The sequence below is a fragment of the Pleurodeles waltl genome, chromosome 6 (assembly GCF_031143425.1).
Source record: "Pleurodeles waltl isolate 20211129_DDA chromosome 6, aPleWal1.hap1.20221129, whole genome shotgun sequence".
Lineage (NCBI taxonomy): Eukaryota > Metazoa > Chordata > Amphibia > Caudata > Salamandridae > Pleurodeles > Pleurodeles waltl.
The window spans coordinates 2,263,632-2,278,391 of NC_090445.1; the positions used below are offsets into that span (position 1 = coordinate 2,263,632).

The window sequence follows — 14,760 nt, forward strand, 5'->3', positions numbered from 1 at the left end:
ACGACACGTAGGAAATTAGCTTCAACTTGGGGTTTTGGTAACAGCAAAGATGAGCGGTTGAGGGATCAATTTATGTTGGGCTGCAACATTGATAAAGCTAAGGAATCCTTTTGGACTAAGGACAATCCGTCACTTTATGAGGTAGTATCCATTGCTAAAACGCATGACCATAGTTCAGCTTGTCTTGATGAAATCAAAAAAACGACTTCGCAGGGAAAAGAGGATGAAATTCATCTTGTCAATCAAGGAGGTTACATACAGGTTAATTCAAACTCTCAGGAATCTGTAAAAGGTAGTTGTGACAACTCGGGGATCAAGAAGAGTGTGCATGTTACAGGTGCGGTGAGTTTGGCCATTATGCCAATTTTAAAGGTTGTATAGGTTGGAAAGTTTTTTGCAAAACCTGTTGAAAAAAGGGGCATGTTGCTTCATGTTGTAAAAATTTTTAAAAAGGGGGTTCAGGAAATAACGTTGGAGGATGATGATTCTCCAACAGAATTTGTATTACAAATAAAAAATGGAGTAAGGGGCCCAGTGGAGGTGGTACACATTGAAGGAGTAAGTGTCCCTATGATGTTTGATTCAGGTGCGAAGATCATATTTATTCCTAAGAGTATTTTTGATAAACATTTGAGATCCTCTGTAAAATTGTTCAAACCGGACATCTCTCCTAAAGGATATGGTGGTGAACCCATCAAGTTGTTGGGTTATTTTATAGGTTCCATTCAATATATGGATAGATTTACAGCTGGCAAGATATATATCTCCATCAGAGGAGATTCTCTCATTAGTTGGTCTCACCAGAAGGATTTAAGAGTTTATCTTTATCCAAATGAGACCCCGTCAGTTAGACTGAAAGATAGTGGCTGTGTCAATACAGTGGAAAATGTCAGACCTACTTATGAGCAAGAATTCTCTGATCTCTTTCAGTCTAAGCTTAGCTGTTTAAAGGGCTACGTTCATGAAATCAAGATAAGATTTTTTTTTACTCCTGTGGTAAGCAAGGTGAGAGGTATTCCTTTGATGGTGAAGGAAAAAATGAGAGTGGAGTTAGAAAGACTAGAACAAGATGGAATAATTGAGAGGGTAGAAGCCACTGGGATGTTGGCCCCAGTTGTGATGGCCTTAAAAGCTAATGGTGAGCCGAGATTGTGTGTTGACTTGAGAGAGCTGAATAAATGTGTCATTATAGATCATTATCCCTTGCCTAACATAAATGAAATGTTAGCTCTTCTTTGTGATGCAAAATGTTTTTCATCCATTGACTTGACCTCTGCTTACCATCAGATTAAGTTACACAACAATTCACAAGACTTGACAGCTTTCATAACACCTTTTGGCACTTACAAGTTTGTCCGGATGCCTTTTGGTTTGTTCTCTGCAGCTGCGGTATTCCAAAGTGCCATGGAGAGAGTTCTTGAAGGAATACAAGGCATCAAGATATACCAAGATGACATTTTAGTACATATGAAAAATGTATCTGAACATAACTTTAGAGTTCGGCAAGTTCTTCAGAGACTAAGGGAAAGTGGTTTAACATTGAAAGCTGGAAATGTAGATTAAATTTTGATGAAATTGATTATTTGGGTCACAAGATCTCATCTCATGGTATTTAGCCAAAAGAAAACCTAGTTAATGAAATTGATAATCTTGCATGTCCAACTTCAAAAGAAGAGGTAATGAAGTTTTTAGGAATGGCTGAATTTTATAGTAAGTTTGTGGACAACTTTGCTGAAAAAAACCAAAGCCATTAGAGGGTTAGTTAGAAAAGGTGTTACATTTCGGTGGGACAAACAAAGCATGTGATGATGAATTTAAGAATGTGAAATACAACCTGAAGTGTGCTTCATGTTAACAGAATTTTGAACCGGGCCCACAAACTATTATTATGTCTGATGCTAGCGCCAAAGGTGTCGGCGCTGTTTTAATACAAATTCACAATGGTGGGGAGAAAACAATGCTCTTCATTTCAAGGTGTTTAAAGGGTGCAGAATTAAATTATTCTGTGATCGAGAAGGAGGCACTAGCGGTGTATTGGGCAGTGAATAAGCTGAGGAAATTTGTTTGGGGTAGTAAATTCGTTGTGAGAACTGACCACAAACCCTTGAAAGAAATTTTTGAGAAAAAAAGCCTAGATGCTATTTCAGGAAAGATTAGGAAATGGTTAGTGACTCTACAATAATTTTGTTTGGAAGTTCAATATGTACCTGGTGCTCAAAATCTTATTGCAGATTGCTTGTCTAGGCTTGTGAATGAAGTTCCGGATTCTGAGGATCAGTATGTTGGAAGTTTTGATGACTTTGATGTTTGTATGATCAGGGAAGGTATAATTAGAGAGAGTGAGTGGAAGACTGAACTGAGGAGTGATGTGGTTATGCAGGAGGTTCTTAAGAAAATCAAAGATGGATGGGCTGTCCCTGAGAAACAAGATCAATACTTGTGTGGTTTTTGGAGGGTCAGGGATGAATTGTCCTCTCAGGGAGGTTTATTATTGAGAGGGACTAAACTGATTCCTCCAGAGAAGCTAAGGAAGGAACTTATTTTAATAGCTCACGAAAGTCATCCTGGAATTTCTAAGACGAAGGAGAGATTAAGGCTCACATATTGGTGGCCGGGAATGGATGTCCAAATTGAGCGGAGTGTTAGAGAGTGTGTAGAGTGTTCCAGAGCTGATAAGACGTTGATGTGTAGAACTCAACCCAAGGAAGTGAGGGAACTACCAAGTGAACCTTGGCAGGAAGTTTCATTAGATATTTTGGGGCCTATCAGATATTCCAGCACTGACAAGTATGTGATAGTTTTGATGGATATGTATTCAAGGTGGCCGGAAATTGGAATGACATCATCTGTAGAAACGCGAGTAGTCATAGACTTTCTCAATCAGATCTTTGATAGGGAAGGGTTTCCAGCTTCTATTCTTACTGACAATGGGGTACAACTTGTGTCTCAAGACATGGAAAGGTTTCTTAGTGATAGGGAGATTATACGTAAGAAAGCCTCTCTCTATCATCCCGAGACAAATGGTATGGTGGAGAGGTTAATCAGAGTTTTAAAAGAAACTATTTAACTAGCTTTAGTCAATAACAAATGCTGGAAGGAGGAAATGTTGAATAAAATTAAGAGCTACAGATTAACTCCTCACACGAGCACGGGTCTTACGCCGTTTGAGTTGTTTAGATGCAGGAAACCCAACACACAAGTGTGTCCTTCATGGGTAAAAGATAAAACGGGTTTAGAACCGGATGTTGAGAGTACGTACGGTGGAACGTAAGATGGACAGAAAAATTAGAAAGGCTTTTGAAAGAAAAGCCAACTTTGACAGGAGGAAAGCAGTAAAAGAAATTGTAATTTGTGTGGGTGATCTTGTCAAAGTGAGAAATCCCTGTTTTGGTCTGTCCAGGAGTATTTCTAAATTTTCTTCCCCTCTCAAAGTGATAAAAGTTATGAGGAATGCTGTGAAAACTGAGGATCACAAAATATGGAACATTGGGAGAGTGGTAAAAATCACTAGAGATAGGAAAGGTGAATCGGTGGGAAATTGTAAAAAAAAAAATGGGTGAACAAGAGAATGGCGGTGTAATACTGAGGAAGAGCTTCAGGTCCATTAGACGTCCTAGATTCTTAGAAGACTTTGTTTAAACATAATTAGGGGTGAGGCTTACATTTCACATGTGTCAATGTAAATGTTTGTGTAATTTCTCTTGTTAAGAAAAGAGGTAGATTCTAAAATGTTTTAGGACTTTAGGTAAGAATATTTATAATTGTTTTATTCAAATTATAATTTGTATTATCTGTTTGTTCTTCAACGGAATGTGCATTACAAATGTGTTTTGATTTTGTTAATAAGGGGAAGATGTGTGGCATTCTAAGTTCAGTATGCATTCTTTGGAATGTGAGGGTCTCCAAGGTGACAGAGGCAGTTGGAGCAGAGAGAGGAAGAAGGAGACTGGGGAGAGACGCATCTGTAGGCTGAGGTGTTTATTGTTATTATTATTAACTGAAACTTAAGAAAATAAAGACGAAGTTTCCGTTTTAAAGAGGCTGTTACCTATCGTCATTTCATAAAGTGTCTAAAACTATAGCTAAAATGGCTACACAACAAGGTGGTCTAAGGCTCTAAAAGTAATTCTCGCTGCCAGGTCCCCCTATATGGAATGCTGGACACTGGGACAAGTTTGTTGTCCGGTTTGGTGGCCCAAAAAAATAACTGATTAGAGACTAAACTTTTGGGTGTTCAGTTTATCAGATATAGCGACGTTTCTGCATTTTTCAGAGCAACCATCCTTGTTGAAATCTCCAGTTGTTGTGCAGCCTATTAAGTATTCCCTCTCAAAGTGTTTATAATACCTCAGCAGGACTATAATTTGTTCTTGCCATTTCCTGGGTGTACACCCGTTGAGCCTGTGCACAGTTGCTTGTTGCATCTTCCTCACTGTGGTTATGGTACCTTGTTGCATGAGTGACCCTCAGGCACTTTCAGCCGCCCCACTCCACATTCCTTCTCGACATATTGGTGCTGAGGAATCAGGTGGGCTTTTTATCGAAAGTTGTGAGTACCTTCCCCTGTGGACAATCGATCACTCTACCAGGCTACTCTGATCCTCTTCTCCTTGGTTTCCACCTCGGAAGGGTTTGAGTTTTTATATTGATCGTACCAAGGCCCAGTGAGTAAACCTTCGGTGGTGTTTTGGGGTGTGTGGGAGAACAACCCGTGTTATTGCATAGTTCACAAAGCACTACTGCTGTGACGGCCGTGTCGCCGTAAGTGCTGCCGGACCTCTTGATCGGAGTCTGCTCTCCAGACCCCCCTTTGGTGGCTTTGCTTTGGTATCAAGTCTACAGTTAGAAGGTTGCATCAGAAGACAATATTTCTAACCTTTGGTATCTGTCTGCAGATTCCTCCTTGGGCTCCCGCCTCTCCTTTCCTCAGAGTGGCCCCTAGTGAAGGAGTTAGTGTTCACCAACAACTCTTTCACACTCCACATCTGAGGGGCTGGGAAGGGAAAGACTTTGTCATATTCACGGGCCGGTGGCCATCTCTGGGTCTAGGATGGGGAATAGTCTGAAGGCACAGACTCTGCAGTAGAAAGAGTATCCACCAGAAAGAGTGTCACCAAAGGCAAGTAAAGTGTTTGTTTGGCATGCGTGTGCCTCCTGTAACATCTCAACTTGTGAACCGTCCCAGCATCTGCATTGTCTAGTCCCCTTGCTACCTCCTGGCACTGCCGACTGGCACCAGACCAGACGAGGCATTGCAAGGCAGCGAGTACAGCGCCCTCCCGGAGAGCTGTACTCGCTGCCTTCTGAACGTCATCAATTAGAGTTCCTTCTCAATTTTAATGTAATTTGCTTTCCAGAAATGACTGAACAGAGCTGTTGCATCCTGCCCAGGGGGTGAGGGTGTCATCAGCATCTTAGAGGCTTTAAATAGCGTCTTGATGCAGTTTTGCAGAGAAGACTTGGCTTCCTGCAGTGATTCTGGTGCACATGCTGCATGCATGCAGATAAAGTGAAGATGTGATTGACATGTCATCGACTGGTCCTTCTTCTTCTCTCCTCTCTACAGGGATGAGGTACAAGAAAACTGTGTACGTTGGAAGAACAACAAATTCTCCTTCATCTGTAAAATGAGCGCCAACCCTGCCACAGGTGTTCTCGACCCCTGCGCCTGTCGGGTCTCCGTGCGAAAGGTAAGAGTCCTTGAACTCTCCTCACCTTGAGGGGGCAGCGGTGTTGTGGGACTTTGAAGGATCCGCCATGCTTGCATGAGGTTACTGAAGAGCTGTCACCGGCTTCTGCTTCTTGTACTGAGTGAGAAGAGTGAGCAGCGATTCTTTGCAAGAGGAACGAGTAGGGATTCTTTACAGGGAGAGTGAGCAGGGATTCTTCACAGGAAGAGTGAGCAGGGATTCTTTACAGCAAGAGCGAGCAGGGATTCTTTACAGGAAGAGTGAGTTTGGATTCTTTACAGAAAGAGTGAGCAGAGATTCTTTACAGGAGGAGTGAGTTGGGATTTTTACAGCAAGAGTGAGCAGGGATTCTTTACAGCAAGAGCGAGCAGGGATTCTTTACAGGAAGAGTGAGTTTGGATTCTTTACAGCAAGAGTGAGCAGGGATTCTTTACAGTGAGCAGGAATTCTTTACAGGAAAAGTGAGCAGGGATTCTTTACAGGGAGAGTGAGCAGGGATTCTTTACAGGAAGAGTGAGCAGGGTTTCTTTAGAGTGAGCAGGAATTCTTTACAGGAAGAGTGAGCAGAGATTCTTTACGGGAGGAGTGAGTTGGGATTCTTTACAGGAAGAGTGAGCAGAGATTCTTTGCAGGAAGAGTGAGCAGGGATTCTTTACAAGAAAAGTGAGCAGGGATTCTTTACAGGAAGAGTGAGCAGGGATTCTTTACAGGAAGAGTGAGCAGGGATTCTTTACAAGAAAAGTGAGCAGGGATTCTTTACAGGAAGAGTGAGCACGGATTCTTTACAAGAAAAGTGAGCAGGGATTCTTTACAGGAAGAGTGAGCAGGGATTCTTTACAGGAAGAGTGAGCAGGGATTCTTTACAAGAAAAGTGAGCAGGGATTCTTTACAGGAAGAGTGAGCAGGGATTCTTTACAAGAAAAGTGAGCAGGGATTATTTACAGGAAGAGTGAGCAGGGATTCTTTACAGGAAGAGTGAGCAGGGATTCTTTACAGGAAGAGTGAGCAGGGATTCTTTACAGGAAGAGTGAGCAGGGTTTCTTTACAGGAAGAGTGAGCACGGATTCTTTACAGGAAGAGTGAGGAGGGATTCTTTACAGAAAGTTACAGGAAGAGTGAGCAGGGATTCTTTACAGGAAGAGTCAGCAGGGATTCTTTACAGCAAGAGAGAGCAGGGATTCTTTACAGGAAGAGTCAGCAGGGATTCTTTACAGGAAGAGTCAGCAGGGATTCTTTACAGCAAGAGAGAGCAGGGATTCTTTACAGGAAGAGTCAGCAGGGATTCTTTACAGGAAGAGTCAGCAGGGATTCTTTACAGCAAGAGAGAGCAGGGATTCTTTACAGCCAAAGTGAGCAGGGATTCTTTGTAAGAGGAATGAGTAGGGTTTTTTTACAGGAAGAACAATCAGGGTTTTATTTTTTTTACAGGAAGAGTGAGCAGGGATTCTTTACAGGAAGAGTGAGCAGGCATTCTTTACAGGAAGAGTGAGCAGGCATTCTTTACAACAAGAGTGAGAAGGGATTATTTACAGGAAGAGGAAACTGATTCTTTACAGCAAGAGTGAGTAAGGATTTCTAACAGCAGGAGTGAGCAGGGATTCTTCACAGGAAGAGTCAGCAGAGATTTTTTACAGGAAGAGTCAGTGATTCTTTACAGGAAGAGTGAAAAAGGATTCTTTACAGGAAGAGTGAGCAGAGATTCTTTACACAAAGACCGATCAGGGATTCTTTACAGTGAGCAGGGATTCTTTACAGGAAGAGTCAGTAGGGATTCTTTACAGGAAGAGTGAAAAGGGATTCTTTACAGGAAGAGTGAGCAGGGATTCTTTAGAGTGAGCATTCTTTACAGGAAGAGTGAGCAGGGATTCTTTACAGCAAGAATGAGCAGGGATTCTTTACAGGAAGAGTGAGCAGGGATTCTTTACAGGAAGAGTGACCAGGGATTCTTTACAGGAAGAGTGAGCAGGGATTCTTTACAGCAAGAATGAGCAGGGATTATTTACAGGAAGAGTGAGCAGGGATTCTTTACAGGAAGAGTGACCAGGGATTCTTTACAGGAAGAGTGAGCAGGGATTCTTTACAGCAAGAATGAGCAGGGATTCTTTACAGGAAGAGTGAGCAGGGATTCTTTACAGGAAGAGTCAGTAGGGATTCTTTACAGGAAGAGTGAGCAGAGAATCTTTACAGGAAGAGTTGATCAGTCAATCGCTCAGTCTATCGCTCAGTCACTCAATCGATCACTTAATCAGTTGACTTGTAGAGCACGACTTTTCACGGTGAGGTTATCCAATCGCCAAGGATCCGATCAGGTCGCAACATCAACCATTATCTGAGTTGAGTTTGAGGAGTCCACTTTGGGGCATCAACACTAGACAAAGCCCAGCATGTGGACGAAGCACACGGCTTGGGGGTGTTGTGCTATATGGCATGTTGTGTCCTAAGGGGGACCACTGGAGTTTGGGTGTGGGTCGAAACGTCGACATGGTAATAGTGATTGTCCAGTGTATGTATGTTTGAGTACAGACATCAGGGTCTTTTCATACAATTGTGGACAACCTAACTGTATATGTATCATGTTTTGTTCACATCACTGCACCTATGACCACTGTGATTTACAAACCGTCTATTTCAAGAATGAATACAAGAAGTCATTGGTGGCCCCTATAAAGAGACTTGTATTGCAACTTCATGGCAACACGTGAATGACACTTGCGGAACCGTTGTGTTGACTCTGTGAAATTTGAGGGCAGATTACTTGTGCACTGTGAGGTCTGAGGGTAGGGCTTGGCACTGTGATGTCTGAGGGCAGATTACTTGTGCACTGTGAGGTCTGAAGGTAGGGCTTGGCACTGTGATGTCTGAGGGCAGATTACTTGTGCACTGTGAGGTCTGAGGGTATGGCTTGGCACTGTGAGTTCTGAGGACAGGGCTTGGCACTGTGAGGTCTGAGGGCTTGTGATGTACAGTGAGGTCTGAGGGCAGGGCTTGGCACTGTGATGTCTGAGGCAGGGCTTGGTACTGTGATGTCTGAGGGCAAGCCCTGGCAATGTGAGGTCTGAGGACAAGGCTTGGCACTGTGAGGTCTGAGGGCTTGTGATATACATTGAGGTCTGAGGGCAGGGCCTGGCACTGTGAGATCCGAGGGCAGGGCCTGGCACTGTGAGATCCGAGGGCAGGACCTGGCACTGTGAGGTCTCCGGGCAGGGCCTGGCACTGTGAGGTCTCCGGGCAGCACCTGGCCCTGTGAGGTCTGAGGGCTTGAGATGTACTCTGAGGTCTGAGTGCTTGAGATGTACTGTGAGGTCTGAGTGCTTGAGATGTACTCTGAGGTCTGAGGGGAGGGACTGACGCTGTGAGGTCTGAGGGGAGGGACTGACACTGTGAGGTCTGAGGGCAGGGCTTTGCACTGTGATGTCTGAGGGCAGGGCTTGGCACTGTGATGTCTGAGGGCAGGGCCTGGCACTGTGAGGTCTGAGGACAGGGCTTGGCACTGTGAGGTCTGAGGGCTTGTGATATACATTGAGGTCTGAGGGCAGGGATTGGCACTGTGAGATCCGAGGGCAGGACCTGGCACTGTGAGATCCGAGGGCAGGGCCTGGCACTGTGAGATCCGAGGGCAGGGCCTGGCACTGTGAGATCCGAGGGCAGGGCCTGGCACTGTGAGATCCGAGGGCAGGGCCTGGCACGGTGAGATCCGAGGGCAGGACCTGGCACTGTGAGGTCTCCGGGCAGGGCCTGGCACTGTGAGGTCTCCGGGCAGCACCTGGCCCTGTGAGGTCTGAGGGATTGAGATGTACTCTGAGGTCTGAGTGCTTGAGATGTACTGTGAGGTCTGAGTGCTTGAGATGTACTCTGAGGTCTGAGGGGAGGGACTGACGCTGTGAGGTCTGAGGGGAGGGACTGACACTGTGAGGTCTGAGGGCAGGGCTTTGCACTGTGATGTCTGAGGGCAGGGCTTGGCACTGTGATGTCTGAGGGCAGGGCCTGGCACTGTGAGGTCTGAGGACAGGGCTTGGCACTGTGAGGTCTGAGGGCTTGTGATATACATTGAGGTCTGAGGGCAGGGATTGGCACTGTGAGGTCTGAGGGCAGGGCCTGGCACTGTGAGATCCGAGGGCAGGGCCTGGCACTGTGAGATCCGAAGGCAGGGCCTGGCACTGTGAGATCCGAGGGCAGGGCCTGGCACTGTGAGATCCGAGGGCAGGACCTGGCACTGTGAGGTCTCCGGGCAGGGCCTGGCACTGTGAGGTCTCCGGGCAGCACCTGGCCCTGTGAGGTCTGAGGGATTGAGATGTACTCTGAGGTCTGAGTGCTTGAGATGTACTGTGAGGTCTGAGTGCTTGAGATGTACTCTGAGGTCTGAGGGGAGGGACTGACGCTGTGAGGTCTGAGGGGAGGGACTGACACTGTGAGGTCTGAGGGCAGGGCTTTGCACTGTGATGTCTGAGGGCAGGGCTTGGCACTGTGATGTCTGAGGGCAGGGCCTGGCACTGTGAGGTCTGAGGACAGGGCTTGGCACTGTGAGGTCTGAGGGCTTGTGATGTACAGTGAGGTCTGAGGGCAGGGATTGGCACTGTGAGGTCTGAGGGCAGGGATTGGCACTGTGAGATCCGAGGGCAGGACCTGGCACTGTGAGGTCTCCGGGCAGCGCCTGGCCCTGTGAGGTCTAAGAGCTTGTGATGTACTGTGAGGTCTGAGGGCTTGTGAGGCACTGTGAGGTCTGAGGGCAGGGCCTGGTACTGTGAGGTCTGTAGGCTTGTGATGTACTGTGGGGTCTGAGGGGAGGGCCTGGCACCTTGAAGTCTGAGGGCTTGTGATGTACTGTGAGGTCTGAGGGGAGGGCCTGGGACTGTGAGGTCTGAGGACTTGATATGTACTGTGAGGTCTGAGGGCAGGGCCTAGCTCTCTAAGGTCTGAGGGCTTGAGATGCACTGTGAGGTCTGAGGGCTTGAGATGCACTGTGAGGTCTGAGGGGAGGGCTTGGCCCTCTGAGGTCTGAGGGCTTGAGATGTACTGTGAGTTCTGACGGGAGGGCCTGGCCGTCTGAGGGCTTGAGATGTACTGTGAGTTCTGACGGGAGGGCCTGGCCCTCTGAGGTCTGAGGGCTTGAGATGTACTGTGAGGTCCGAGGGCAGGGCCTGGCCCTCTGAGGTCTGAGGGCTTATGAGGCCCTGTGGGGTCTGAGGGCAGGGCCTGGCACTGTGAGGTTTCAGGGCAGGACCTGGCCCTCTGAGGTCTGAGGGCTTGAGATGCACTGTGAGGTCTGAGGGCTTGAGATGCACTGTGAGGTCTGAGGGGAGGGCCTGGCCCTCTGAGGTCTGAGGGCTTGAGATGTACTGTGAGGTCTGAGGGCTTGAGATGCACTGTGAGGTCTGAGGGGAGGGTCTGGCCCTCTGAGGTCTGAGGGCAGGGCCTGGCCCTCTGAGGTCTGAAGGCTTGAGATGCACTGTGAGGTCTGAGGGGAGGGCCTGGCCCTCTGAGGTCTGAGGGCTTGAGATGTACTGTGAGGTCTCAGGGCAGGGCCTGGCCCTCTGAGGTCTGAAGGCTTGAGATGTACTGTGAGGTCTGAGGGCAGGGCCTGGCCCTCTGAGGTCTGAGGGCTTGTGATGCACTGTGAGGTCTGAGGGGAGGGCCTGGCCCTCTGAGGTCTGAGGGCTTGTGATGCACTTTGAGGTCTGAGGGCTTGAGATGTACTGTGAGGTCTGAGGGCTTGAGATGCACTGTGAGGTCTGAGGGGAGGGCTTGGCCCTCTGAGGTCTGAGGGCTTGAGATGTACTGTGAGGTCTGACGGGAGGGCCTGGCCCTCTGAGGTCTGAGGGCTTGAGATGTACTGTGAGGTTTCAGGGCAGGACCTGGCCCTCTGAGGTCTGAGGGCTTGAGATGCACTGTGAGGTCTGAGGGGAGGGCCTGGCCCTCTGAGGTCTGAGGGCTTGAGATGCACTGTGAGGTCTGAGGGGAGGGCCTGGCCCTCTGCGGTCTGAGGGCTTGAGATGTACTGTGAGGTCTGAGGGCTTGAGATGCACTGTGAGGTCTGAGGGGAGGGTCTGGCCCTCTGAGGTCTGAGGGCAGGGCCTGGCCCTCTGAGGTCTGAAGGCTTGAGATGCACTGTGAGGTCTGAGGGGAGGGCCTGGCCCTCTGAGGTCTGAGGGCTTGAGATGTACTGTGAGGTCTCAGGGCAGGGCCTGGCCCTCTGAGGTCTGAAGGCTTGAGATGTACTGTGAGGTCTGAGGGCAGGGCCTGGCCCTCTGAGGTCTGAGGGCTTGTGATGCACTGTGAGGTCTGAGGGGAGGGCCTGGCCCTCTGAGGTCTGAGGGCTTGTGATCCACTTTGAGGTCTGAGGGCTTGAGATGTACTGTGAGGTCTGAGGGCTTGAGATGCACTGTGAGGTCTGAGGGGAGGGCCTGGCCCTCTGAGGGCTTGTGATGCACTTTGAGGTCTGAGGGGAGGGTCTGGCTCTCTGAGGTCTGAGGGCTTGTGATGTACTGTGGGTTATAAAATTTTGCATATGTGCTATAGCTTTGAATCCAGGTTTGGGGTCTGCGTTTGGGGCCCAGGGGGGCTGTGTTCAGGGCACAGAGGGCCGTGGTTGGGGGTCAGCGGGCCTGTGTTCGGGTGTCTTGCTTTGGGGTGCAGGAGTCCGGGTTTTGCTTGCATTAGTTCGTTTGTTTGATAGTTTGTTAGTTTGGGGACCAGGGCTCTGTGGAAATGACTCACGTTTCCTGTTTTTGTTGCAGGAACTGAAGGGCGGAAAAACCTATTCCAAGGTGAGTGAAACCTTCTCGTGAAGTGCCCCCCTCCCCCGACCTCTACCCCCCTCCGAGGACATTCACGTCATGGACTGTAACCCGACCTGTGGTTACTGTCTGTGGGCACAAGGGGCATCGCTGTCACTGGGCACAAGGGGCATCGCTGTCACTGTGGGCACATGGGCCATTGCTGTCACTGTGGGCACAAGGGGCATCGCTGTCACTGCGGGCACAAGGGGCATCGCTGTCACTGTGGGCACAAGGGGCATCGCTGTCACTGGGGGCACATGGGCATTGCTGTCACTGTGGGCACAAGGGGCATCGCTGTCACTGTGGGCACAAGGGACATCGCTGTCACTGTGGGCACAAGGGGCATCGCTGTCATTGTGGGCACCTGGGCCATTGCTGTCACTGTGGGCACATGGGCCACTGCTGTCACTGGAGGCACATAGACATTGCTGTCACTGCAGGCACAAGGAGCATCGCTGTCACTGCAGGCACAAGGGGCATTGCTGTCACTGTGGGCACAAGGGGCATCGCTGTCACTGCAGGCACAAGGAGCATCGCTGTCACTGCAGGCACAAGGGGCATTGCTGTCACTGAGGGCACAAGGGGCATCGCTGTCACTGGGCACAAGGGGCATTGGTGTCACTGTGGGCACAAGGGGCATCGCTGTCACTGCAGGCACAAGGGGCATTGCTGTCACTGTGGGCACAAGGGGCATCGCTGTCACTGCAGGCACAAGGAGCATCGCTGTCACTGCAGGCACAAGGGGCATTGCTGTCACTGAGGGCACAAGGGGCATCGCTGTCACTGGGCACAAGGGGCATTGGTGTCACTGTGGGCACAAGGGGCATCGCTGTCACTGGGCAGAAGGAGCATCGCTGTCACTGGGCACAAGGGGCATCGCTGTCACTGGGCAGAAGGAGCATCGCTGTCACTGGGCACAAGGGGCATTGCTGTCACTGAGGGCACAAGGAGCATCGCTGTCACTGCAGACACAAGGGGCATTGCTGTCACTGCGGGCACAAGGGGCATCGCTGTCACTGCAGGCACAAGGAGCATCGCTGTCACTGCAGGCACAAGGGCCATTGCTGTCACTGAGGGCACAAGGGGCATCGCTGTCACTGGGCACAAGGGGCATTGGTGTCACTGTGGGCACAAGGGGCATCGCTGTCACTGCAGACACAAGGGGCATCGCTGTCACTGCAGACACAAGGGGCATTGCTGTCACTGCGGGCACAAGGGGCATCGCTGTCACTGCGGGCACAAGGGGCATCGCTGTCACTGCAGACACAAGGGGCATCGCTGTCACTGCGGGCACAAGGAGCATCGCTGTCACTGGGCACAAGGGGCATTGCTGTCACCATCTGCATGTATGGTACAATAATAGTGATCATTTGAAGGGGCAGCTGCCAGGCAGCGGGTAGCACCCGGCGCCCCTATTTGCTGTTCTCTGGTAGGTTTCCTTTAGACATTACTGTTTCCTTCGGTGCCCCTGCAGAGGGTTTCTTCCCCTCTTATGGAGGCCCCCAAGTATGTGACTCACGGGGGAGGACGGGCGGTTAAATGTGTGTTCAGAGGTGTATGATGTGCCTGAATGTACATATGTGCATGGCGTGCCTGTATGTTCAGAGATGTATGGTGTGCCTGTGTGTTCAGACGTGTATGAGGTGCCTGTGGGATCAGACGTGCATGGCGTGCCTGCATGTACAGATGTGCATGGCGTGCCTGTGTGAACAGATGTGGATTGTGTGCCTGTGTGAACAGACGTGCATGGCGTGCCTGTGTGAACAGACGTGCATGGCGTGCCTGTGTGAACAGACGTGCATGGCGTGCCTGTGTGAACAGAGGTGCATGGCGTGCCTGTGTGAACAAAGGTGCATGGCGTGCCTGTGTGAACAAAGGTGCATGGCGTGCCTGTGTGATCACAGGTGCATGGCGTGCCTTTGTGTTCAGACATGCATGGTGTGCCTGTGTGTTCAGACGTGCATAACGTGTCTGTGTGTTCAGACGTGCATGGCGTGCCTGTGTGAACAGAGGTGCATGGCGTGCCTGTGTGAACAAAGGTGCATGGCGTGCCTGTGTGTTCACAGGTGTATGGCGTGCCTGTGTTATCAGAGGTGCATGGCGTGCCTTTGTGTTCAGACATGCATGGTGTGCCTGTGTGTTCAGACGTGCATAACGTGTCTGTGTGTTCACACGTGCATGACGTGTCTGTGTGTTCAGACGTGCATGACGTGTCTGTGTGTTCAGACGTGCATGGTGTGCCTGTGTGTACAGACGTGCAGGGTGTGCCTGTGTACAGACATGCGTGGTGTGTC

At 49.4% G+C, this 14,760-nt stretch overlaps 1 protein-coding gene across 2 annotated transcripts in view; it reads left to right on the top strand.

The window, feature by feature from the left end:
* Nucleotides 1–14,760, top strand: part of EEIG1 (estrogen-induced osteoclastogenesis regulator 1) — a 323,245-nt gene that overhangs the window by 71,142 nt on the left and 237,343 nt on the right. For both annotated transcript variants that reach the window (XM_069236930.1, XM_069236931.1), the window contains exons 2-3: nt 5,567–5,690; nt 12,425–12,454. In XM_069236930.1, the coding sequence (XP_069093031.1) occupies nt 5,567–5,690; nt 12,425–12,454 (154 nt within the window). The remainder of the gene's footprint in view (nt 1–5,566; nt 5,691–12,424; nt 12,455–14,760) is intronic.